Here is a 25,500-nt window from a genome sequence, read left to right on the forward strand (position 1 = left end):
AGTCTTATATTCAGGGGATGCCTTATATTTAGAGAAAAGGGGATATTTGAGCTAGGTCTTATATTCAGGGGATGTCTTACTTAAGGGGAAAGACAGTGGTAGGAGGGCTTTTTGGTCTCTTTTAGTCCCCTATGTTGTACTGGTCCAAGCCCTATCCCATAGCGCATATCAATTCCTGCCTTGCAAAAGTCTGAAACAGACTGTCTGCATGTTGGGTCGGGGGGCTCTGTAAAATTTAAAATCTATAGGCTTACTATACACCAGCGGTTGTGGATGGAGGCCTGCCTTCACAAGCATAAAGAGAGATCATTTGCATATTCAGTAGTGATGCATTGTGGGTAGCCACAGTTGCTTACGTAAAGCTGAATGATCCTGTTTTAAAGCGGACCTGAACTCAGAATGTCCTCTCTGCTCTAAAAGATACACAACAAACAGAAGTATTCAAGAACATCTATGGGACATCATTGGGACAACTTGTTCTTGTTGTTGTTTAATGTAGTCTAGTTTAGTTAACTTAGTTAATTCCAAATATAACTCAGACATTAATCCAACCTCTAGATTGAGATTTAAGTTATACATTAGCATATACAGAATCTGACTTTACAGGTATAGATAGACTGATTGGTAGGAGATTACTCCCCGGCAAGTCCATAAACAGCAGGAGATCCACTCCCTGGGATCTCTGTAGGGTGGTTTCAATCCCCCATTTCCCAGGTCGAGAGGACTCCCTAACCTCTACAGCTATATGGACAGCCTAGGAGGATTTTAACAGCAACAACCTACTTGTCTTATCCCAATCAGTTTCCATTTAATAAAACCTTCTGTTATACCTGAATAAATTTAGATCAGTTTTAAGCTATCCTGCTTGCATTAGAAAGGATTCATGAAGATGTAAGATTAGGAATACAGATTTTACTGACCTTCTCAGAACATCTGCATATAATAGTTACCTACCATATTCAGGTACTGTCAAACATCAGTTTTTGACGTTCAATACTAACCCAACCCTTCTAGTTGAGTAGATTATTAGATCACTGTTTTGCACTATAATTACAATAGGCAATAATAGGACACTTCATCTTCACTGTTTCTGAGTATGATTACTATCATTATGGTATGGTACTGTAACAATATTATTATGTGTTTTAATGTTTATTTGTTAACACTAAAATCAAAACCACATTATCAGCGCAACCAAACAATCATGAATCTGTGGAACAATATGTGTGTGTCGCAGCCAAAGTCCAACACTTCAGTACAGCGTTTGAGTCAATATCGAATAAAACACTTCAGCGCAAGCTCACTTATGTCCACCACCGAGAACACCATAAAAACAGATGCGCTTACCAGATCCTTACAGACCTTAACTACAGGGTCTGTAATAAAGCTTTATGAGGTCAGCAGCAGGTGTCTTCACAGCCGGCCTCCTCTCCAGTTTGGACAGAATAACTCAAATCCTCATATGCAGTGTTTCACCAAAAATTAGAGGCATGCAAAAAAACAATGCACATCTAAGCGTATCTGTAGCAATTTTTAATGTAGCGCAGTAAAAAACAGCATAAAAAGTTTTAAAAGGGGTCACTCACATCAGGGTCCTTGTTACAGGGACCCACAGAGAAGACAGCACATAAATCATGGGACGTCGTCCAGCCACACGTCCGCCTCACTCGACCGGTTTCACTATTAAAGTTTCCTCAGGAGCTCCTGAGGAAACTTTAATAGTGAAACCGGTCGAGTGAGGCGGACGTGTGGCTGGACGACGTCCCATGATTTATGTGCTGTCTTCTCTGTGGGTCCCTGTAACAAGGACCCTGATGTGAGTGACCCCTTTTAAAACTTTTTATGCTGTTTTTTACTGCGCTACATTAAAAATTGCTACAGATACGCTTAGATGTGCATTGTTTTTTTGCATGCCTCTAATTTTTGGTGAAACACTGCATATGAGGATTTGAGTTATTCTGTCCAAACTGGAGAGGAGGCCGGCTGTGAAGACACCTGCTGCTGACCTCATAAAGCTTTATTACAGACCCTGTAGTTAAGGTCTGTAAGGATCTGGTAAGCGCATCTGTTTTTATGGTGTTCTCGGTGGTGGACATAAGTGAGCTTGCGCTGAAGTGTTTTATTCAATGTTTATTTGTTATCTTATTTGAGTCTTCTCTGATTCCAAGATCTCCCTAATACTGCTCTGTTGACTCAAATATCTCTCTGTTTTGTTTTGAATACATACAGTACATGGACTATATTGAATGTACCGATTGCCTTAATGTTTACCCTTATTTTTATTTACATATGATGTACACATAACATGTCTACTCTCTGTTATATTTCAAACTTCAATAAAAAATAAAGAAATTGGTTTAACATAGAAAACTTAAAAAAAAAAAAAAAAAAAAAAAAAAAAGATACACATCATAACCTTGAAATAAAAAAACATTTCTTTGTTACACCTGATACAAATCCTAAAATAAATCTGCACTGTATTGAGTTCCTGATTCATGGAAGCAGACATATTGTTAACAACCTGTGCTTTCAAATGAGCTTATTTGCCATCTATGCCGTGGCAGTCATGTGACACAGAGAGAGATCAGATTACAACTTGTGATTAAACAACAAATGAGGGGTAAGTATATAGGCTAAATTCTGTAAATACATACAGGGTCCATTACTCTATGCTTTCCTTCTGCCCTGTTCAAGAGTTCAGGTCCACTTTAAGAAGGCAACTTGCACTGAGAGTTTAACCCTTACAGTGAGGGGGAAAAAGGAATACAGGCTAGTTCTAGTTAGGATTGGGACTGAGCATACATGTGTTTATCTCATCTTGTTACATATCTCTTCAGGTGCCCTTTAACACATTGATCATTGTGTCAAGTTTTCCCTTACCAGTCTGTGTGAGCGTCATCGATGACCAGCAGAATCTTGGGTTTTAGAACCACGGGGGTTGGTGGAGGACCAGTTTGCTCTACCAGGCCTGCTGCGGCCTGAGTGGTCTGTTTCACTGCATTGGTGATGGAGCTGAAGAGGCTGGAGCCTGGGGCTGAGGTGGATGATGGAACCTGCGAGGTCTGTTTCCTCTCCAAGGCCGGGGAGGCGGGATTGCTGGTGGAATTGTCCGGCCGCTGCAGATCCATCATGTAGCCATTGGGGAGGTTGGCCACGAAGCTGCTGTCGGAGAGGCGGCGGCGTAAAAAATTCATGGCTGCCTCTTAGTGACGCCAATCGGTGGCTGGATGGGTTTCTACGGAGGAAGGGGTCAGCTGGCGGACCTGTCTCGTGGGCTTCCCAGTCGTTGATCTACGTAGAAAATAAAGAGGTTGTGTCAGCTTAATCATCATACCATTAAAATGAGCACAGGAGAGGATTATATATTAAAGCCGTAGAGATAGTGCAGGCCATCAACGTCAAAAGCTGATGCAGCCCAGACTGGGCACTTGTGAATGGCGCCGTTACCCATGTCTCCGGCTATCTTATCTGTTGGCGCCCGCTTAAGAAAATATTCTGCTCCTAATCAACATCTGAGAACCTTTTTTTTGGAACATTATAATAACCTAAATAACGGGCCAAAAATATAACCTTTTCTTTATTTTCTCAACTTCCAAAACTCCATTGCCTTCTTTAGAATTATTGTTACTAATCTATAGTATTTACTTTAGTGAGGCTGACAGAAGTAACTAATAGAAGAAACTAATTCAGTGAGAGATGATTGATGAGTTGCTAATCATTCTGTCTAGCATGCAAACTTAAAGGACACCTGAAGAGAGAGGGACACGGAGGCTGATATATTTGTTTCCTTTTAAACCATACCAGCTGCCCAGCAGTCCTTCTGATCTCTTTGGCTGCAGTTTGTATCTGGATCGCACACCTGAAACAAGAATCTGGCTTGCAACTGAAGTCCGACTAGATTAAGTCGGACTTCAGTCAGAGACCTCTGATCTGCATGCTTTTCAGGGTCTATGGCTATTGGCTGGCATTGTCTAAAAGAAATAAATGTCAGCCTCCATATCTCTTTTAGTTTAGGTGTCCTTTAAAGCAAAGTATATACAATTTGGAACTGGAATAGGCAAAACTGGCATTAAAGCAGACTGGCCAAGTGTCACGGTTTCTCCGTGGCACTAACGATTTGCAGCCTTTATCACACCATCACGGGCTTTGGTCAAATGTCCCGACCTCTTCACAGAGCAGGAGAGTTTGCAGCTAACAGTTTCACTGCCCAGAGTCTTTGCAGAGAACACTAAAATACACGCATCACATCACACTCTGCAGCTTTGCCTCACCCTGAACTTCATCAGCAGCACAACAACATAAAACTCCAGAGACAGGGATCTCTACCCTGGCTATCTAGTTACAGAGCATCTGAATAGTGAGGTGGATATCTTATCTTTCAATATGCTTGTGAAGTGTTAGAAATCCTGTATGGATAAATCATATTGGTTACATTCCTCTGTGCTATTGCTTTTATTAATAATCCATATTGTGATATAAGATCCTTAATTAGGGATAGTTGTGTGATTTTATGCATTTACAGTCCTGGGACTAGAGTTATGCACTTGTAGGCGCTGTGTTAACATTTCTGATATGTGACTTTTTTTTGCCAGAAATAAAGAATTTCATATTTTGCACATTTCAGTCTTTATTTTCTTATTTAACCACTTCGGTCTATCTGGACAGATATATATATATCTAGATAGACTGCAAAGCTGCTGCAGGGCCGCACGCGCTCCCGCCGCCATTCACTGCTCCTGAATGGGAATACAGATCCCATTCATTGATCTATGTCCCCTTAAGAAACACCAATGGCTTTCTCTGGAAAGCCGCAATTTTTCTATGTCCCATGTCACCCCTTCTGTTCCTGCAAGCGAGAGCTTGCAGGACGGAAAATCAAAAACTCACTGTGGCCATCTTGTGGCCAAATAGTAAAACTACATCTACATAAAAAAATTTTTTAAATATACACAATAAATTTAATTTAAAATCCCCTGTTTACCTCCCCACTCCAAAAAAACCCAAATAAATGTTTTAATAAAAAAAAACATAAATAGTTACCTAAGGGTCTGAACTTTTTTAATATGCAAGTCAAGCGAGTGTATTACTATACTTTTTTAAATTATAAGCTTGTAGATAGTGATGGACGCAAATTGAAAAAATGCACTTTTATTTCCAAATAAAATATTGGTGCATACATTGTGATAGGGACATAATTTAAATGGTGATATAACCGGGACAAATGGGCAAATAAAATATGTGGGTTTTAATTATGGTAGCCTGTATTATTTTAAATCTATAATGGCTAATAACTGAGAAATAATGCATTTTTTTCCATTTTTTTTCTTAATATTCCCGTTAAAATGCATTTAGAAAAAAATAATTCTTAGCAAAATGTACCATCCAAAGAAAGCCTAATTGGTGGCGGAAAAAAGAAGATATAGATCAATTAATTGCGATAAGTAGTGATAAAGTTATTGGCGAATGAATGGGAGGTGAACGTTGCTCGGATGCATACGGTGAAACGACACTTTAGGCTGAAGTGGTTAATATATTCATAACTCTTCATATAGAGCTGTTTACTCTAATTTATATGCTTTATCACAGATGTTTGATGTGATTATTCTTTAAATAGCTTGCCTACCATTGCTCCATGCGCCAAACTCTGCATAGGATGGAAAGGAAACTGTATAAGGGAGGGGCGTGGTTTTGAAAAATGGGGGCGTGGTTAAAGGTGTGGCAGGGGCGTCTTAGTGTCCCTTTTTCCTGGCTCCAAAAGTTGGGAGGTATGGATCCGCTCAGCCCACCCAGATCAGGTAGCCTACTTTTTTTTTAAGCCTCATCCACAGGAATTGGAATTTGATCCCTCAGGTGAAAGTTTATGGCTGAGTGATGTACAGAGGTGCTCTGTTGCTATGAAGGGGGTTGGAGGGTTGACAGCTCAGCTGGAGGTGGCCGGGAATACATATGAAGATGAAGCAGACCATAGGGGCAACCGGGGCAATTGCCAGGCTGTCGGGTTCCCCCAGTTCTCCTATCAACTCTATTGCGGTCCCAGTGAGTCCCTGCAAACTTTTCGGCAGTGTAGCAACTCACCTGTCCCAGCCAGCGCTCCTCCATTCCTGTGTGCATTCCCGTCTTCATCCCCACTGGCCACTTCTTCTCAGTGATCTGGTGGCATATTATATAATAACATGCAAAGGGTCACAGAGGAGAGGCACCGCTGTGAGGAAGAAGATGGGAATGCACAAGGCCACAGACAAATGGAGGAGAGCGCCAGCCGGGACAGGTGAGTCCATACACTGCCAAACACCATGCAGTTGCCCCAGGGACCACAATAAAGTTGGGGGAAAACCTGAGAGGGGCAGCAGCTGTCTCAAGGGACCTCGGGGGGGGGGGGGTGTTGAATTTGGCAGCAAAAAAGTGCCCCAAATGCTATTTGGGGGGCTGGGGGGGGGCACACCACGGGGGCTCCCATGTTAATAATTTTGCCTGAGGCCCCATTGTAACTAGACCTGGCCCTGGGAGCACATAGTGTTAGGAAAACAGTAACAGAGTTGCAGACCATAGCTAGGAAGACATATGAATGTGGAGTTGCAGTGTTGGCAGAGCAGGCTGGGAAAACTTATGCTGGATTGCTGAACAGATGTTTAGTGCAACAGGGCAGCAGCAGAGCAGAGAATGATCATGTATAGAAATAGGGCTTCTTTGCGAACCTAGTAATCAGGATTGTGTATTCAGACATAAACAGCTCCGACCTTGTGCGCAGCCCCGGTGTGCTAATCAATGGGGAATTGAGCTTCAGAAACCAAATCTCGGCTGTAGTCCTACTTTCATCTGAAGAAAATTGTAAAAATTAAACATCTCATTCCCCCAGAAGATCTCCCAACCCTAGTTCACGCCTTCATCACATCACGGCTGGACTACTACAATGCCCTCTATGCAGGCCTCCCAAACAAGGACCTGTACCGCCTGCAATTAGTACAGAATGCTGCTGCCAGATTGCTAACAAACCAGCCTCGCCACTGTCACACAGATTCTTCGTTCACTACACTGGCTACCTGTAAAATGGATACTACGCTTCAAGATTGGACTGTTGACATTCAAATCCCTACACAATTTGGACCCTGGATACATGCAGGACTTGCTAAAACTGCACCACACCCCTCACAACCTCAGATCAGCAGGATCCATAAACCTGGTCACTCCCAGAGTGGACCTCAAAACCTTTTGAGACAACAGAGTTTTCTGTCATGCTGCCCCTACCCTTTGGAACTCCCTACCACACCCAGTAACGCCCCTTCCCTGGAGTTATTCAAATCCAGACTGAAAAGCCACCTGCTTAGCCTGGCATTTCCGGACTAGAGTTCTTCTTCTGTACCACAATTTACCAATCAACCAATTATTGGTCTGAGCCATGCTTATGCGCTTTGAGTCCTACAGGAGAAAAGGGCTTTGCAAATGTTATTTGTTGTTGTTGTCGTACATGTAAACAGTGAAAGCTGCTGCTGCATTATGACCAGTTTCAGAAGCGAAATCTATAATGCAACGTTATCATTTTATTGATTAGGAGGTGATTTCAAACACATTTAGGATCTATATTTTCTGTATGCAGTCACACTTTAAAGCGGACCTAAACTCAAAACTTCCTCTCTGCTCTAAAAGATAAGCAGCAGCATAATTACCTTTAAAGAAAAAATACAATACAATACAATAACATTTGTAAAGCGCTTTTCTCCCATAGGACTCAAAGCGCATACCCTTGTTACCGCTGATACAAATCCTGCAATAAATCTGCAGTATGTCTTCTTCCTGCTTTCATGGAAGCAGACAAACGGTTAACATCCTGTGACTACTTATTTGCTGTGTCTACCGAGGACTGACGAAATTATGTGCTGACACAGAGTTCCAGATTACCCAGCAAGCTCATGGTGAACCAGAACTCACAGGTTAGAGATCAGATTACGCTTGTGATTAGGCGTACTTTTTGAAGATGAGGGGGAATTAGACAGGCTCTTATCTCTAAAAACACATAGGGTGTATTCCTCTGTGTTCTCATAGGACTCGACCCTCCATGGATGATTCAACTGGTATTTATTGCATTCATTAGCGGTGATATAGCACACTGAAAGCACAACGTTTCGGGCAGAGGCCCTTTCTCAAGTGCTCAATCATCTGGTACAAACACTATGCAATATATAAACACACATTAACACGCCACACCCACTTAATTGGGGGGCGGGCACTATCTTAAGATTCATTAACCCTTCCAGGGCTAGAAAGCAGCATAGACATAGATAGAAAACATCTATAGAAAGCATCTAAGACTGAAGTCTTCATTAAGGCCATAAGGTGACTGTGTCCCCAGCTTCTCCATCCACCAGGCCTCCAGAGCCGAGAGGAGGGGGTGGCAGTCAGCTGCGAGGAAGGGGAGGAGCCGCGCCAGGAAGAGGAAGAGGACGCGGCGGAGGAGAGCGAAGACCACGGGCACAGAATTACGATCGCCCTTACACACGCAGCCAGCAGCAGTAACAATGTGTCCACGGCCCCCGGGAGATGGGGAAGCCGGTGGGTCGGGCTACACAGGTAGTCTCAGCACGGGGATCAGGAGGAGCACCGCTACACTGGACTTGAGGTATGCCACACATAACACCACGCAGGGTGACATAGCCCCAGACATATTGACTGGTATTCACAATAGCAGAGATGAGACAGTCATCAACATCTCTGATAGAGTGTTATCACCTACAGAATGTGCAGTATTGAATAAGGGACTGGGCTTTGTGCCAACATGCGGCATCAACATGTTTAATGTGAAAGTGGACTTATATAGATACACCAGGAATGTCAGGTGGAGGGTTTGGCATAGCCTCAACAGACCCACAAAGGCATCAGGAATTGTGGATAGTGGTGCTAACATCAGTATTCAGGAAATCCCTAATAGACTTAAGCCAAAAAGCAAAGCTGATTCACCATTCACCAGTAACACATTGGAACTGTTTGAAAATCTTGTCCTGAAGGAAACTAAGAGATGTGTAAATAGGGCTGGGAAGAAACAGTACAATCTAACCCGGATGGAACAGGCTGCTTTGAATAAACTAAAAGGGGACACCTCCATCATTATAAAAAAAGCAGACAAGGGGGGAGCAATTGTGGTACAGAATCGTGTAGATTATGTACAAGAAATCAGACGCCAGTTAGACGACCAGAGGATGTATAAACGTTTATCCCAAGATCCGACTGCACGTTTTATGGCTGAGATAGATGAGTTATTGGGGGATGCAGTAGATACAGGTGTAATTAGTAAAGATCTGTCAGTAGTATTGAAAAAGACTGCACCTAGAACTCCTGTATTTTACACCCTCCCAAAAGTCCATAAAGATCCGTTACATCCCCCTGGAAGACCGATAGTGTCAGCAGTTGATTCTCTGCTTGAACCATTGGGGATTTATGTGGACACCTGGCTGCAGCCCATTGTAAAGGCAGATAATATCTGTTTAAAAGATACTACTCATTTTCTTAATGTGTTAGGTCAGATAAATGTAGATGAGGTTGATTTCTTGGTGACTATGGATGTAGTCAATCTGTATAACAACATCATTCATAGTGAAGCTTTGGCATCAGTGAGGGAACGGTTACTTGGTGACAGTAGAGTAACCAATGAGATGCTCGTGTTCATTATGTCAGTACTTGAGTTTAGCCTTTCTCATGCCTACTTTAGGTTCGGTGATGATTTTTTCCTGCAGACCCTCGGCATACCCATGGGGGCCCCGTATGCCCCTACAGTCGCTAATATTGTTATGTCTGATTTTGAGAAAATTCATTTTTTGGGCGCCGGGGCCCCTATGGTGTCCGGGGGTACTGCAGGTTTATTGATGACCTATTTTTTGGTTGGTCAGGCACTGAGGAGGAGTTGTGTCAGTTTTTTGATACAATTAATGACAAACATGCCACCATTAAATTTAAGATGGATCACCATGCGCGCTGCATACATTTTTTAGATGTAGAGGTGAGGAAGATTAACGGTAAATTTGAGACCGATTTGTATAGAAAAGAAACTGATAAAAATTCCTATCTCTTGGCTGGTAGTTGCCATCCCAAACCACTGATTAACGGGCTCCCTAAGAGCCAATATGTCAGAGCGCGGAGGATTACATCCTCCGATGAATTGTATTGGAAGCAGGCACGACTCCTCTCACAAGATTTTATAAAACGTGGCTACAATGAAAAAAGGTGTATGGAAATAGCAGCAGAGGTGGGAGGGATGTCAAGAGAGACACTGCGAGTATATAATAGGGAAAAACAGGACAGTACATTGGATGTTAATTTTGTGACTACTTTTTGTAGAGAGTCTTCTGTTTTGCGAGACACAATCTTGAAGTTCTGGCCGGTGATTGAAGCTGATCCCCAGCTGACCTCCGTATGCAGGATGCCACCTAGATTTGTCTATAGGAGGGGTAAGTCCATTAGAGATCATTTAATCCGGGCTGACATTGGTAGATCTAGAGGGCCCACACAAAGATTTTTGGGTCCCCCCAAGGTGGGGACTTACCCCTGTCTCCACTGCCAACATTGCAACAGCATTATTAGGGGTTCAACGATTAGCCATCCCCGTCAGGGGGTGTCAATTCCTCTGAAAGATTACGCCACATGTGATACGAAAGGGGTTGTGTATTGTATAAAATGCCCATGTGGCTTGGCCTATGTGGGCCAGACTAAGAGAGATATTAAAACAAGGTTGAATGAGCATAGGAGTAACATACAGAACCCTAATAAACCCAAATCTAAGAGTGGGGAGGAAGACATTAATCGCGAATCTCCCTTAGCGAGACACTTTAAAGAATTCAACCATAGTGTAGTTCAGCTCAGATGGCTGATTTTAGAGGTGGTGCGTTTCCCTGAGGGTTGCGACCATAGAACCATTTTACTTAGACGAGAGGCCTGGTGGATGGAGAAGCTGGGGACACAGTCACCTTATGGCCTTAATGAAGACTTCAGTCTTAGATGCTTTCTATAGATGTTTTCTATCTATGTCTATGCTGCTTTCTAGCCCTGGAAGGGTTAATGAATCTTAAGATAGTGCCCGCCCCCCAATTAAGTGGGTGTGGCGTGTTAATGTGTGTTTATATATTGCATAGTGTTTGTACCAGATGATTGAGCACTTGAGAAAGGGCCTCTGCCCGAAACGTTGTGCTTTCAGTGTGCTATATCACCGCTAATGAATGCAATAAATACCAGTTGAATCATCCATGGAGGGTCGAGTCCTATGTGGATTGTACGATTGATTGGAACTTTTACGAGGGGTTTGATGGACCTCTTACCGCACTGGACTCCCCACAACAATTGAAATAGCTCTGTGGCCGGCAGGTACTATTGCACAGTGTATTCCTCTGTGTTCTCCTCATGCTCAGTGCAAATGTGCAGCCCACTTGCATTTAAAAATCGCTATTGCAATGCTCAGCAGTTGGGTAGCATTTTATACAGCGATTTCCAGGGCCTTTAGAAGCATTTGTAGATCGATGGCGATTAGTGATTGTGATTTGCATTTTTTTCTTTGATCCGGTAGTGAAATGCCTGCCAAATTGCTCTTGCATGGCAATTGCAAAGCGGTTTTGCAGCATCCATATCTTTTGTATTGGAGCGCAATCGCTCCTAACTGCTGCAGGACCCACAATTGCGATTTCCTTAATCGCAATCGCGTCTGCATTTACTTCCATTAGCCTAGTTCTTTTAAAATCCCCGGCAATTCCAAAACACGGCTAAAGGCGCTCTATTGGGCCATAGCCCTAAAACCTTTTTATAGTAACGGTTGGCTTAATCACAATGTACCCCTGGGGAGCTTTTGGCAAGACTGAAGTTCTACTTGTCTGGATCTCGGCCTGTGTGCCAGAAGAACTGAATTAGCTGTGGGGCAATCTGACCAACAGTGACCCCTTCTGGCTATAGGAGGCAGCTACAATGAAATCTTTAGCTGAATTCGCTGGGAATAAGCAGCTTTCCTGTATTGCGCACTGAAAGCATTAATCCCCTCTTTAGGCAGCCCCAGATAGAAGATCTGTGAACATGATGGAGGGAAGGCAAGGCTTATTTCAGGCGATGGCTGTATATCCTCAGCTCCAGGCCTCTTCCATGTAAGCTGGGCGTCATCACATCAGGAACGGGAGCACTTCCTGCGCTGGGAATTAGTTATAAAGAATAACACTCCGCCCACGCTAAGCTAACATGACGCTGAATTCAAAAGTGGATTACATGGAAGACAGCGTGTCTGTTCCCCCCTGATAGCGGATGTAACATTTGTCTGCTCTCAGAGGCATAGCTCCCTGCAGATAACTATGAATCACACTCTGTATCTGTGGCACAAGATCTCTGGAAAGTGCTTATATGCTAAAAGCAAACCTGCAGCTAACTGCGCTATCAGACGTTGCCTACTGTGAAAACTGCAGGTCCACACATCCAATTTTGATTGGCCAATTTTACCATTTCCATGTAGTATGAGAGCTTGCCTACAGAATTTATAGGTACTAGGATAAAACAGAGGCGCCAGAAAGGATAAAATACACTAAAAGCTGTTTAAAAATGGGAGGTAGTGGTGGACTTTCCTCTCCATTAAAGACTCAAATTGTCTAATTCAGGTAAAATGTTATTGTATACTCTAAAAACAATGCAACACGTTTCGCAGGTATTTCACTCGCTTCTTCGGGTGAAATACCTGCGAAACGCGTAGCATTGTTTTGTGCAGTATACAATAACATTTTGGCTAAACAGTGTGTATCAGGCTTGAAACTGGATACACACTTCAGATGACTGTCTCCCTGCAGGCTAGCAACATGTTCTGTCTAGCAATGATGTGTGACACATGATGGAGGCGGCGGAACGAGGGACAGAACCATAGTGTTGGGACGAGTTCGAGCAAGATGATCTGGCATAATGCTATACACACAATAGTTTCTTGGCCAAGGAATTTGTTAACGGCCGCTTTAGCCATGGTTAATATAAAGTTCATTAGTTCCACAGACTAAAGCAGATGTAATAAAGCAAAGCAGAGGTGAGAGTCAAATGAGCACATCTTCTTTATTGGTGAGTTAAGTCATCCTTCACAGCTCTGGCATTGCTAGGGGACCATTACTATTTCCACAAATTCTTTTTTCTAACTAACTTCTCTAAAAGTAACTGAACAATGTACTCCACGCCCCCAACATTCACCAGCAAATGTTCTGAGGTTCAGGTGTCACATGACCCCACTCTTCAAGCAAGGCATAACAACGCAGGGGCCCTGCTCTGCAAAATTGTCATGAGGCCCCCTCGGACCCAAACTCCTCCTCACCGTACCCGACCCCCATGCACACACTTTTCCCCAGCATCATTGCAGAGTAGCTCAGGGAGTGGAGTAATATTTACCCGTTCCAGCACTGGTGGTCTCCTCCATTTGTCACAGCTGCACACTCTCCTCTGCCATTCGCCGACTCCTGGAATCTGGTGACTCGAATCAGTTATGTCGTTGGAAGCTGGCAAGTGGCAGCAGAGTGTGTGGGGCTTTGATACATGGAAGCGACTTGTAGAGTCAAAAATGATTCAAGCACTTTATTGTCATTGTGTAATGAAATTACTTTTCATGCCAGCCCCACTGTGCATATAAAGACCATAGTGATAGCAACATAGGTAGAAAAAAAAGTGGAATTATACAAGTATGCCAGGTATTTCAAATAGAGAAGATTCAGAGTTTAACAAGTTTATGGCAGATGGGAAAAAGCTGTTTTTCAGTTTGTGTGTATGCAGATTGACCTAAAACATCTACCCGATGAAAGGAGCTCAAACAAAGCTTAAAGAGAATCTGTATTGTTAAAATCGCACAAAAGTAAACATACCAGTGCGTTAGGGGACATCTCCTATTACCCTCTGTCACAATTTCGCCGCTCCTCGCCGCATTAAAAGTGGTTAAAAACAGTTTTAAAAAGTTTGTTTATAAACAAACAAAATGGCCACCAAAACAGGAAGTAGGTTTTTGTACAGTATGTCCACACATAGAAAATACATCCATACACAAGCAGGCTGTATACAGCCTTCCTTTTGTATCTCAAGAGATCATTATACACAGGCAGTGTGCATAGAGGGGCCAGGAAAGGGGAGATGCATCACAGAACCACAACACTGAAGAACTTGGCAGCCTTCCAGACACAGGCTGACAAGTCTGACAAGAGAGAGATAAGTTGATTTATTACAGAGACTGTGATAGTGGAAAGTGCTGCAGTTAGCCAGAACACATTAGAATAGCTTTTGGAACTTGTAGGATGATAAAAAACAGGATGTAATTTTTGTTACGGAGTCTCTTTAAAGAGACTCCGTAACAAAAATTGCATCCTGTTTTTTATCATCCTACATGTTCCAAAAGCTATTCTAATGTGTTCTGGCTAACTGCAGCACTTTCTACTATGACAGTCTCTGTAATAAATCAATGTATCTTTCCCCTGTCAGACTTGTCGGCCTGTGTCTGGAAGGCTGCCAAGTTCTTCAGTGTTGTGGTTCTGCTATGAACTCACCCTTTTTGGCCCCTCTATGCACACTGCCTGTGTGTTATTTAGATAAGAGAGAAGAGAGAAGCTGCTCTAATCAGCTGGATAAATCGTCCTCTGAGCTGGCTGGGCTTTCACATACTGAGGAATTACAAACAAGGGCAAAGCTGTTTGCAGGAAGAAAAGAGCAGCCTGAAACTTCAGTGCATGGGGGAAAGAAACACACAAATGATCTCTTGAGATTCAGAAGGAATGCTGTATACAGCCTGCTTATGTATGGATGTATTTTCTATGTGTGGACATACTGTACATCAACCTACTTCCTGTTTTGGTGGCCATTTTGTTTGTTTACAAACAAACTTTTTAAAACTGTTTTTAACCACTTTTAATGCGGCGAGGAGCGGCGAAATTGTGCCAGAGGGTAATAGGAGATGTCCCCTAACGCACTGGTATGTTTACTTTTGAGCGATTTTAACAATACAGATTCTCTTTAAGTTTTCTTTATTTTCGCGATTGAAATCGCGGCCGCGGCAAATTCAATCGCGAAAATAGCGAAAACGTAAAGACGTATGGCGGCGGTTTATATATCATTGGAAAGAGGAGAAAGAAAGCTTTAAAATGATATGCATCTTTCCATAGTTTCTGCACTGCTCGGAGTCCCTTTAACCAGCAGCTTTGGTGGAAGGTTAACATTCCTTAGCTTTCATAAAAAGTGTTGTCAGCCCAGGACAAGTCCTCTGTGAGCAGGTACATCTTACACTGCTCCCTGTGGGTTGGGAGAGGGAGCAGACCCCCACAGCAAGGATCCTAGGGATATTGTTACAGCCACACCCCTACCATGCCTGATTTTACTGTTTCAACATACAGCCCCTTCACACAGGTCACCACACCATGTCCCTGCGCTGTTCCAACACTGGCTCACACCCCATAAGAATCATACAATGAAGCCACAGCCTCGCGACACACCTAGCACAACACCATATTACATACTGACTATTGGAACGGGTACAGTAGTGTTAGCCATCCAGACATTCTTGTTCATGTCCTGCAAGTATAAACAACTCAATATATCTGTATCAATAAACTGTAGTGGTTTGTTGTCCTTATAGTTGTGTCCAGCAGGGATGATCAATGAGATGTACCGTATATATTTCATGTAGGATTATGTAAATTTGTATGCAAATGTCTGGAGCTTGAAAATGGACCAATCGAGTCACACCAAGGTTTAAATTGATTGGTCCTTTTTCAAAGTGCATACATTTGCATAAAAATGTACACACTCCTACATGAACTCAGAAATATTTGCATCTCATTGATCATCGCTAGTGTCCAACTACGTTTGTTGCAAGTCAGTTGGTTGGGAGAAAGTACAGGAACTCTTGTACAGTGTACTTGTCCTTTTCATTTTGTAAGAACAGTACCCTCTTCCTCCTGCAGGTGGTAGTATGACAGCAATTTACGAGTCAGCTGTACTGTATAGTCGCTGAACTTTATTATAAAGAATCTTCTATTTAATCCTATAAAACTTGCTATATCTAGCCAGCATTGGGTTATCCTAAATTCATTATCACAAGAGAAGCGAGAGATATTTTGTGAGACAGTAGGATTTGGCCACAATAATACAGAAGGCTCATGTTAGCTCATGTTTTAAAAGGAGACCTATGGAATCTGCCAGTGCTATATGTATTTCCTTTTAAACAATACCAGTTTCCTGGCAGTCCTGCTGATCTTTCTGCTCAGTAGGGTCTAAATCACACACCTGAAACAAGCATGCGACTATTCTTGTCAGATTTGTGATAGAAGTCTGATCTGCATGCTTGTTCTGGGTCTATGGCGTATAGTATTAGAGGCAGAGGATCAGCAGAAAAGCCAGGCAATCTGCATTATTTAAAAGGAAATAAACATGTCAGCCTCCATATCCCTCTCACTTCGGGTTCCGTTTAAAGTGTACCTGTGACAAACCTATTGGAAAAAAATAGATAGGGAAGCCTCTGGATCCTGCAGAGGCTTCCTGTGTCTTCCTGGAGACCACCATTGCTGCACATGGACTCCTGGAACATATCCAACAAGTTTATCATGGTCATGTTCCCCGCTGTGTACTTAAAAGGCTTAAAAAAGCACAAAACACAATTGCCGTCTGTTATGCTGAATACTTACATGCTATACAAGACCAATGTTCCTCCCTTGCTCAAAATATCACATCCTTGATGACCTCATGGTCCCAACTACCACTATCTATATTTTTTTTTAGAAGAAATGCTATCAAAATGTCAATTTTACCCCACATTTTTTATTGTTTAGGATAGTCCCAACACCTATCCCAAGTCACTTCATAAGAATACTTCAAAACAGGCTCCAAACTTTCATTTGGACAGGCAAAAGGCCCAGGATCTGTAAAATCTATGCTCTTTGCACATAGTTCCGATGGCAACTTAGGGGCCCCCAACATTCTCGTATACTATAGAGAAATGACAGGTGCTTGGCTCTGATCCCTCTACAGATTAGAAGATACCCCTGTATGGGCCTTTCTGGAAGCTCCAAATAGACTTACAATTAGGCAAGGTACTCCTGTGGTAACCGAGGCACCTGAAACCTAAAGCCCTAAGCCCGTTCCTGATAACTGATTTAGCAGTCTGGGACTGTATTATATACTCTGCAATGCCTGCACTTACCACTAGCTCCCATTACACACAATCCACTTTTTTCTGCCAGCCTGGTTACAATAATCCTGATGTGTTTAATTGGTGGATTGAACATAGGCTCATTCTAGTGAATGATCTCTTAAACTGCAGAGGCCTACTATCATGGGCTAACATCTGAGTAAAACACAACCCCTTCCCGATATAGTCGAAGTCTTCCGATATATGCAAATCAAACACTGGATTTCATCCCTAACACGGGGCAAGGACTTCCCTTTACTCACCTCTACTTTTGAGGACATGGGCCTTAGGTTAGGACATGGGACCCGAGACAAGTGGATAGAAAGCTGGTAGAGAATAGCTAGATGTTCTACTTTTACAAATACTTTTGCCCTGGAATCAGCATACAAAGTATTGACATGACAGTGGCGTAGCTAGAGATCATGGGGCCCCATAGCAACACTTTCATGGGGCCCTCAGATGTAGGCACTCTTAAGCAATGCGACCTGCCCCTACCCTATGGATATGAGTTAATGGGGCAATTTACATTGCCATACATAGTTCATGGTCAGTGAAACAAAGTTTGAGGGTGGAGGAACACAAAAAAGTTAATGGTGAATACATTACGTAACACCTGGGCCTCCTATGATCCAGGGCTACATAGCAGCTAGCAGCTGCTATGGTTGCTATGGCTATTGCTACGCCCCTGGACATGATGGTATTTGGTACCTGACAGACTGACTAAACTGACCAGCTCAGCGGACTCTAGATATTTTAGATGGTGCAGAGGTGAGGGCGCTATGTTCCATTTCTGAAGGCAATACCTGCGATTAGATTGTGGAGTACCGTAAGATACACTTGTGGTCCGAATGTAGCCTGCAAACATGTTAAAAAAAATTGAAGCCTCGCTGTGCTTTAGGTCCCATGATGGTGCAGAAGTATCCGTACACGGAACGGCCACGCTTACCAAAGCAATCCTCCAATCAGGCGGGGGGCGCTGCCCCAGCCAGCCAATCACAGCTTTGCTTTGCTCTTCACCCTTATCTAATAGGACCCGATGGTCTCAGAGGCGGGACCATTAGCTCTAATTAGGTAAGGGAGAAGAGTAAAGCAAAGCCGTGATTGATGGATTGCTTCTGTAAGCATGGCCACTCTGTGTACGGATACTTTCGCACCACCATGTGACCTAAAGCACAGCGAGGCTTCAAATGGCGGCGGTGAGGCTTGTCGCTGGCGGTGGCTGCATTTGCAGTGAACGAGCACAGGACGGACCAGGGGAGATAGAAGTGAGGGGCATAGAGAGCCAGACAGGGAGAGGAGGTGGAGGACCAGAGGACGGGCACAGGGGGGCCAGAGGAGGACACAGTGGCCAGAGGTGGACACATAGGGGCCAGTGGAGGACCAGAGGATGGGCACAGAGGTGCCAGAGGAGGACACAGGGGCCAGAGGTGGACACATAGGGGCCAGTGGAGGACCAGTGAATGGGCACAGAGGGGCCAGAGGAGGACACAGGGGCCAGAGATAGACACACAGGAGCCAGTGGAGGACCAGAGGACAGGCACAGAGGGGCCATAGGAGGACACAGGGGCCAGAGATAGACACACAGGGGCCAGTGGAGGACCAGAGGACAGACACAGGAGGACCAGAGGATAACACAGGAGGGCCAGAGAGGAGGGCACGATAGCTGGAGGATGACACGGTGGGCCAAAGGAGGACACAGGAGGGCCAGAGGAGGACACAGGAGGGCCAGCGGAGGGCACGAGGGGGCCAAAGGAGGAAAAGGTCCATAAGATGCCCTTGCACCATGGATGCACCAGGTTTAGTATATTTTTTTCCTCTGGTTTTTGTCCTCTAAACCTGGGTGCATCTTATGGTGCAGAGTGTCTTACGGTCCGAAAAATATGCTAGTACCTTCGGCTTGTTACAATCTCTCTTCCCACGGACAGCACTCTTCCATGGCAAAACAGAAAGGCTGACAGAAAACCAGAATTAACTAGCTACCTTTCTATTCCTAGCAGCAAAAATGATGATAGCAAAGAATTGGGGAAAAAACCCACAAACTTCCTCGAGGTCAAAGCCTGTATGTCAGATTTTATGGTCAATATGAAACTTACTAGTGCCTAGCACGATACGCATAAATTCTGCACAAATGACAACCTTTTATACTTGTATAACTGAATATAATATAATAATACTGTTAATACAGTATATACTGTATAACTTGAATTCCCTGACCTAGACACCAAGACATATAACACATAATGAATACCGTCTCTTCTACATAACCTGCTCGATTGGACTCTTTCTATTTTCCTCTGCTCTTCTCTTTCTACCCTTTTCTATCCTTTTCTCTTTCTCCCCTTCCCTACCTTCTTCTAAGTTAAGGGGTGGTTCTATAGAGAGGACAGGAGGATCCTCCGTACCCTCTCATGTACAGCCCTTTCAGGACTGCAGTCTCTTGGTGCGATTACCATTGAACCAAATGATTTTACTGTTCTTGTTTGAGTTATGTTTATAATGTTTGTTGTACAAGTTTATATGCTTGATTTTGGCTCCTCCAGTACAAGAAGCTTGTAAGCTGCTAAAGTTGCACATGTTAGCTGACAATACTGTATATCCACTCCCCTGCAAAGGATGCATTGCATTACAATGTGTTTTTTCAAGTTTATATACACATGGACCGTTTATTTATGTTATTCTTAAAGGGAAGGTTCAGGGACGCTGTGAAAAAAATAAAAATCCAAATCCACTTACCTGGGGCTTCCTCCAGCCCGTGGCAGGCAGGAGGTGCCCTCATCGCGGCTCCGCAGGCTCCCGGTCTCCTCCGGTGGCGCGCCCGACCTGGCCAGGCCGGCCAGGCCGGCCTGGCCAGGTCGGGCGCGCCACCGGAGGAGACCGGAAGCCCCAGGTAAGTGGGTTTGGATTTTTGTTTTTTTCACAGCGTCCCTGAACCTTCCCTTTAACCGTTTCGGTTTCTGAACCACATTAATTAAAATCTATGCCTGTTATCCCTGCCAGGGCGTAGATTTCAATTACTATGCCACACACTACCCATTGCACCGCTCTCCTGTCCCTGCAACCCACTCGCTCTGCTGAAGGTATCACAGCAGAGCTTTGTGAGCCAGTCAGGAGCCAATTTCATTGCTCCTGACACTGTGATCACTGTGATTGCCTCACATGGCCAGGAACCAATGAAATTGACTCCTGACCGACTCACGGAGGTCTGCTGTCATACCTACAGCAGAGCGAGCAAGAGAGGGCAGTCCGTGTGGCGTGACATCGGTGTGCTCCGTGGTTTTGTTTTTTTACCCAAGAAGTCTCTGGTCCTGTGCTCCTTTTCAGACATGAGCAGGACCAAGCTGCACCCACATAGCCACTCCTGCGCAGTAGCATGGCTTACAGTCCAGCCGTGCTCATGCCTCAAGAGAAGCGCTGCCCGATCTTCAGTCTGACAAGCCCTTGGCAGATTTCTTTGGGGGGTCTCCGCTCAGCAATGGGGGGGGGGGGGGGGCGGAACACGGAGTTGGAAGCCTCGACAGGATCCAGAGGCGTCTCTCTTCTTAGGTGAGTATGTGTTTCTTAAAGAGACTCCGTAACAAAAATTGCATCCTGTTTTTTATCATCCTACAAGTTCCAAAAGCTATTCTAATGTGTTCTGGCTTACTGCAGCACTTTCTACTAACACAGTCTCTGTAATAAATCAATGTATCTTTCCCCTGTCAGACTTGTTGGCCTGTGTCTGGAAGGCTGCCAAGTTCTTCAGTGTTGTGGTTCTGCTATGAACTCCCCTTTATGCAGACTGCCTGTGTGTTATTTAGGATTAGAGCAGCTTCTCTCTTCTCTCTCTTATCTTTTACAAGCTGGATAAATCGTCCTCTGAACTGGCTGGGCTTTCACATACTGAGGAATTACAAACAAGGGCAAAGCTGTTTGCAGGAAGAAAAGAGCAGCCTGAAACTTCAGTGCATGGGGGAAAGAAACACACAAATGATCTCTTGAGATTCAAAAGGAAGGCTGTATACAGCCTGCTTGTGTATGGATGTATTTTCTATGTGTGGACATACTGTACATCAACCTACTTCCTGTTTTGGTGGCCATTTTGTTTGTTTACAAACAAACTTTTTAAAACTGTTTTTAACCACTTTTAATGCGGCGAGGAGCGGCGAAATTGTGACAGAGGGTAATAGGAGATGTCCCCTAACGCACTGGTATGTTTACTTTTGAGCGATTTTAACAATACAGATTCTCTTTAAGGTCTCATTTACATTGTTAACGCAAAATGGCTGTGCGATCAGAAAGAATGATCGCACCCCATGTGCGCCACTATGTGCTGCTGATACCATTTACTACAGTAAATGAGTCAGCGCTGCGCTTGGCCAAAAAATGCATGCTGCGCAGTGCATATGATATGAACGTCAGAAGTGCTGTCTATGCAACTCTGACGTTCTTGCCTGTTGCACACCATACGCGCTGCTGAAATACGCACAGCGGCGCGTATAGTGTGAACGAGGCCTAAACCGAGATTCGCCTTCGGTACGCTTCAGTAGTACTGGAGGGAATACTATACAGGCATTACTTCCAGTACAATCCTGGAATAATGAGGTGCATGATGGGAGGAGAGGAGGAAGCTGGCGGAGTGACACGACATTGGTTTTTCCCACCTCCTATAATTACTGGATTTCTTTTCTGCTTATTCATCACCTCTGAGGTGTTCCAGCTCCGGCGGCTGACTTTCATAATGACTGAATAGAGAATAGGACTCGGGGCGTCGTGCGGAGCGGAGAGCTGACATGAAGCTGTGCTGCTGTCAGCTTCTCATTCAGCAGACATGTGGAGATGCTGGCAGGGTTGGCACAGCGTGTGGGCGTCTTGTCAGCTCCCTCCTCCTCCTATTCACCCTCTGAGCGTTCAGCCAAAGGATGGCTCTGCTCACTGAAAACTGGGATATTTGCTCGCTCGCCAGCTATGGGATGACTCTGGGTGAGGGGCTGTGGATTGAATTCCCTTATCAGCTTCTTATGTCACCTTTGGAGATTTGGTTGCTGAGATCTCGGCAATTTTGCTCACCTGCTGCTCTGAATGACTACAACAGGGTCTCACCACCCACCCAAGGAAATCTTAACTACTTAAAGTGAACCAGAGATGAAGCGACCTCATGTATTTCACCATATATATCAGTGGGAACATTAGAGAAAACACCTACCCTGCTCTCTGTTTCATTCTTCACTGCTCAGCCTACCTGTTATCACCCCTGATAAAATCCCCGACTGAGCCTTTAGTCTGGCTTTGCTCAGGAATAGCTGAGGCAAGCTTGGGCTTGAAAAGACATCAGAGAAGACAGACTCAGCTATAATGATTCCTGAGCAAAGCAAGACTGAATGCTAAGTCAGGGATTTTATCAGGGCTGGTAATAAGCAGGCTGAGCAGTGAAGAATGAAACAGAGAGCAGGGTAGGTGTTTTCTCTAATGTTCCCACTGATATATATGGTAAAATATATGAGGGTACTTCGTCTCTGGTTCACTTTAAGGACCACAGGCTTTAGACCAGGCTATTTTTTTTACAAATTAGGCCACTGTAGCTTTGAAGGCTCACTGCAGGGCCATACAACTCAGCACACAAGTGACCCCCCCCCCCCCCCCCCCCTTTTCTGCCCACCAACAGAGCTTGCTGCCCTGTTTGTTTATTTTTAATTGTATTTTTTTTTTTATAATAAATTTTGCTACTTTTTTTTTTTAATCCCTAGCCCTGCCTCAGCCTATGACAGCCGATCGCTTCTGTGCCTTCCAGTAGATCGCAGCGCTGTACAATGTAAATAGATGGCGCTTTCGCCATCTAACAGTCTCCTAGCGGCAATCACTGCTGGGAGACTGATGATAGAGCGAAGCTCTGACATTCAAGCAGAGATGCGCACGTATCAGCAAGCATGATCTCCTGCAAAACCCCGCCCCAGGACTTCACGCCAATGGGCGTTGAGCGGTCCTGGGGCTGCCGCTGCATTCACGCCAATAGGCGTGGAGCGGTCGGCAAGAGGTTAAGAAAAAAAAATTCAACTTACCTGAGGCTTCTTGCAGCCCCCTGCAGTCTTCTTGCGCATGCGCAATCCTTCCACTACCCTCCGGCCACCAGCAACCGCCTTAAAGCTAGCTGGCCACGTGCCTCCTCATGTCCCCTCGAGTCCCCATGTACAGCAGCGTTCTGCGCATGCACAGTAGAGGAAAATCGCTACTGCTCATGCACAGAATGCTGCTGGCAATGGGAGCACAGTCAAGGTGCGTGCGGCTCGGGCCCACACGTTTGCTAGCCCACGACTGCCCACGACCGGCCAGCTTTGAGGTGGTCCCGGGAGGACGGTGCAGGCACAAGATGACTGCAGGTGGCTTCAAGAATCCCCAGTTAAGTTAAACTGCTTTTTTTTCCCTTGAGGCTAGATTCACAGTAGGACGTTGCGTTTTGATACTGTGTTAAAGTGGCAACGCAAATTACAACGCAATGCTCCCAAAAAGTCGCAACGCAACTTAATGCCCTGTTATCGTCACATACAGTAGAGCATACAGGCAATGAAAAGTATGTTTCTAAGTCATTACTGAGCATGTGCAAACAGTCCAACGCAGCTAATAACAAGTATAACGCACTGCATGCAGTACTTTCACTTAACGTGCAGCGTTAGTCACCAACGCAACGTGTGCACTGTGAACAGGGCATTGATTTTTCATTGCAGTGAGTTATTCTGCGTTAAATGTTGTTTTAACGTGCCACTGTGAACTTAGCCTCACTGAAATAATTTATTTTATTTATTATTTATTTATTGAAGTATTTATATAGCGCCGACATATTACGCAGCGCTGTACAGAGTATATTGTCTTGTCACTAACTGTCCCACAGAGGGGCCCACAATCTAGTCCCTACCATAGTCATATGTCTATGTATGTATTGGGTAGTGCATGTTTCATAGTCTAGGGCCAATTTAGGGGAAAGCCAATTAACTTATCTGTATGTTTTTGGGATGTGGGAGGAAACCGGAGTACCCGGAGGAAACCCACGCAGACACGGGGAGAACATACAAACTCCTTGCAGATGTTGACCTAGCTGGGATTCGAACCAGGGACCCAGCACTGCAAGGCGAGAGCACTAACCACTACGCCACCGTGCTGCCCAATAATCCAGGAGAGAGAATAATGTAATGAATGAAATTGCTTATATATTTTTTTCTTTATAATTTTCATTTACATATAAATAATTTAGTCAGTGTTTGCTCATTGTAAAATCTTTCCATCGCACCATCGCTCTACATTCTAAAAGTTTATCACAGGCAGCAACATCTTTGGTCCGGTCAGGTGATCTCTGCAGAATGTTTGTTTCTGAGAATTCTGAGTCAAGTTAAAATAATGCCTGTTCTCCCAGAATGCTCTGGGAGGAGAATTCCGCATAGCCAAACAGCCTAGGCTGAGTATCACTTGGAGGGTGGAGCTACATAGCAATATACAGCAATATATAGATATAGGAAGTGTTTCTGATGCTGAAACCTGAATAATTAATGTAAAAGTGGGTATCCTGAATAATTTACTGCATTCTACTACAGTCTATGTCACTACAGTGCCTCTTTAACCTCCTGAGCGATAATCCCGAGCTGAGCTCGGGGTATGTCGCGCAGGAGGATTTCTCAGGCCCCGCTGGGCCGATTTGCATAATTTTTTTTTTGTTACACGCAGCTAGCACTTTGCTAGCTGCGTGTAACTTCCGATCGCCGCCGCTCGCCGCCGATCCGCCGCTACCCGCCGTTCCGCGCAGCCCCCCCCCTCCCCAACCCCTTGCGCAGCCTGGCCAATCAGTGCCAGGCAGCGCTGAGGGGTGGATCGGAACTCCCTATGACGTCACGACGTCCATGACGTCGGTGACGTCATCCCGCCCCGTCGCCATGGCGACCAGGGAAGCCCAGCAGGAAATCCCGTTCTGAACGGGATTTCCTGCTTACTCTGATCGCCGAAGGCGATCGGAGTGGGTGGGGGGATGCCGCTGCGCTGCGGCTATCATGTAGCGAGCCCTGGGCTCGCTACATGATTTAAAAAATAAAAAAAATTAAAAAATAGTGCTGCGCCACCTCTTGGGCGATATAATTGTATCGCCCAGAGGGTTAAAGTGAACTTGTGTCTAAATACTGTGAAGCTTTGCTTCAGATACGTGGGCTGATAACCGGTCTGGAAGCAATCCGGAGTTTATCGATCAGAAATACTTGCAGTTGATAGATCACTGGCAAATCCAGTCTGACTTTTGTATGACCGTATTAAAGGGACACAGAGCAGCTTTTAAAAACGTAAGAGTCCTGTGCATTCGCGGTTCTCTACCTCTGAACTCAGTTTTCCACAATATAACA

The 25,500-nt window shown here is 44.5% G+C and overlaps 1 protein-coding gene across 1 annotated transcript in view; it reads right to left on the reverse strand.

Moving 5' to 3' along the window:
• The window catches only part of SYN3 (synapsin III), a 520,265-nt gene that overhangs the window by 379,845 nt on the left and 114,920 nt on the right, over positions 1–25,500 (reverse strand). Inside the window, exon 2 of the mRNA XM_068277914.1 lies at positions 2,881–3,291. Within this exon, the coding sequence (XP_068134015.1) occupies positions 2,881–3,194 (314 nt within the window). The 5' untranslated portion in view covers positions 3,195–3,291. The remainder of the gene's footprint in view (positions 1–2,880; positions 3,292–25,500) is intronic.

Source organism: Hyperolius riggenbachi, chromosome 3 (genome assembly GCF_040937935.1).
Source record: "Hyperolius riggenbachi isolate aHypRig1 chromosome 3, aHypRig1.pri, whole genome shotgun sequence".
NCBI lineage: Eukaryota > Metazoa > Chordata > Amphibia > Anura > Hyperoliidae > Hyperolius > Hyperolius riggenbachi.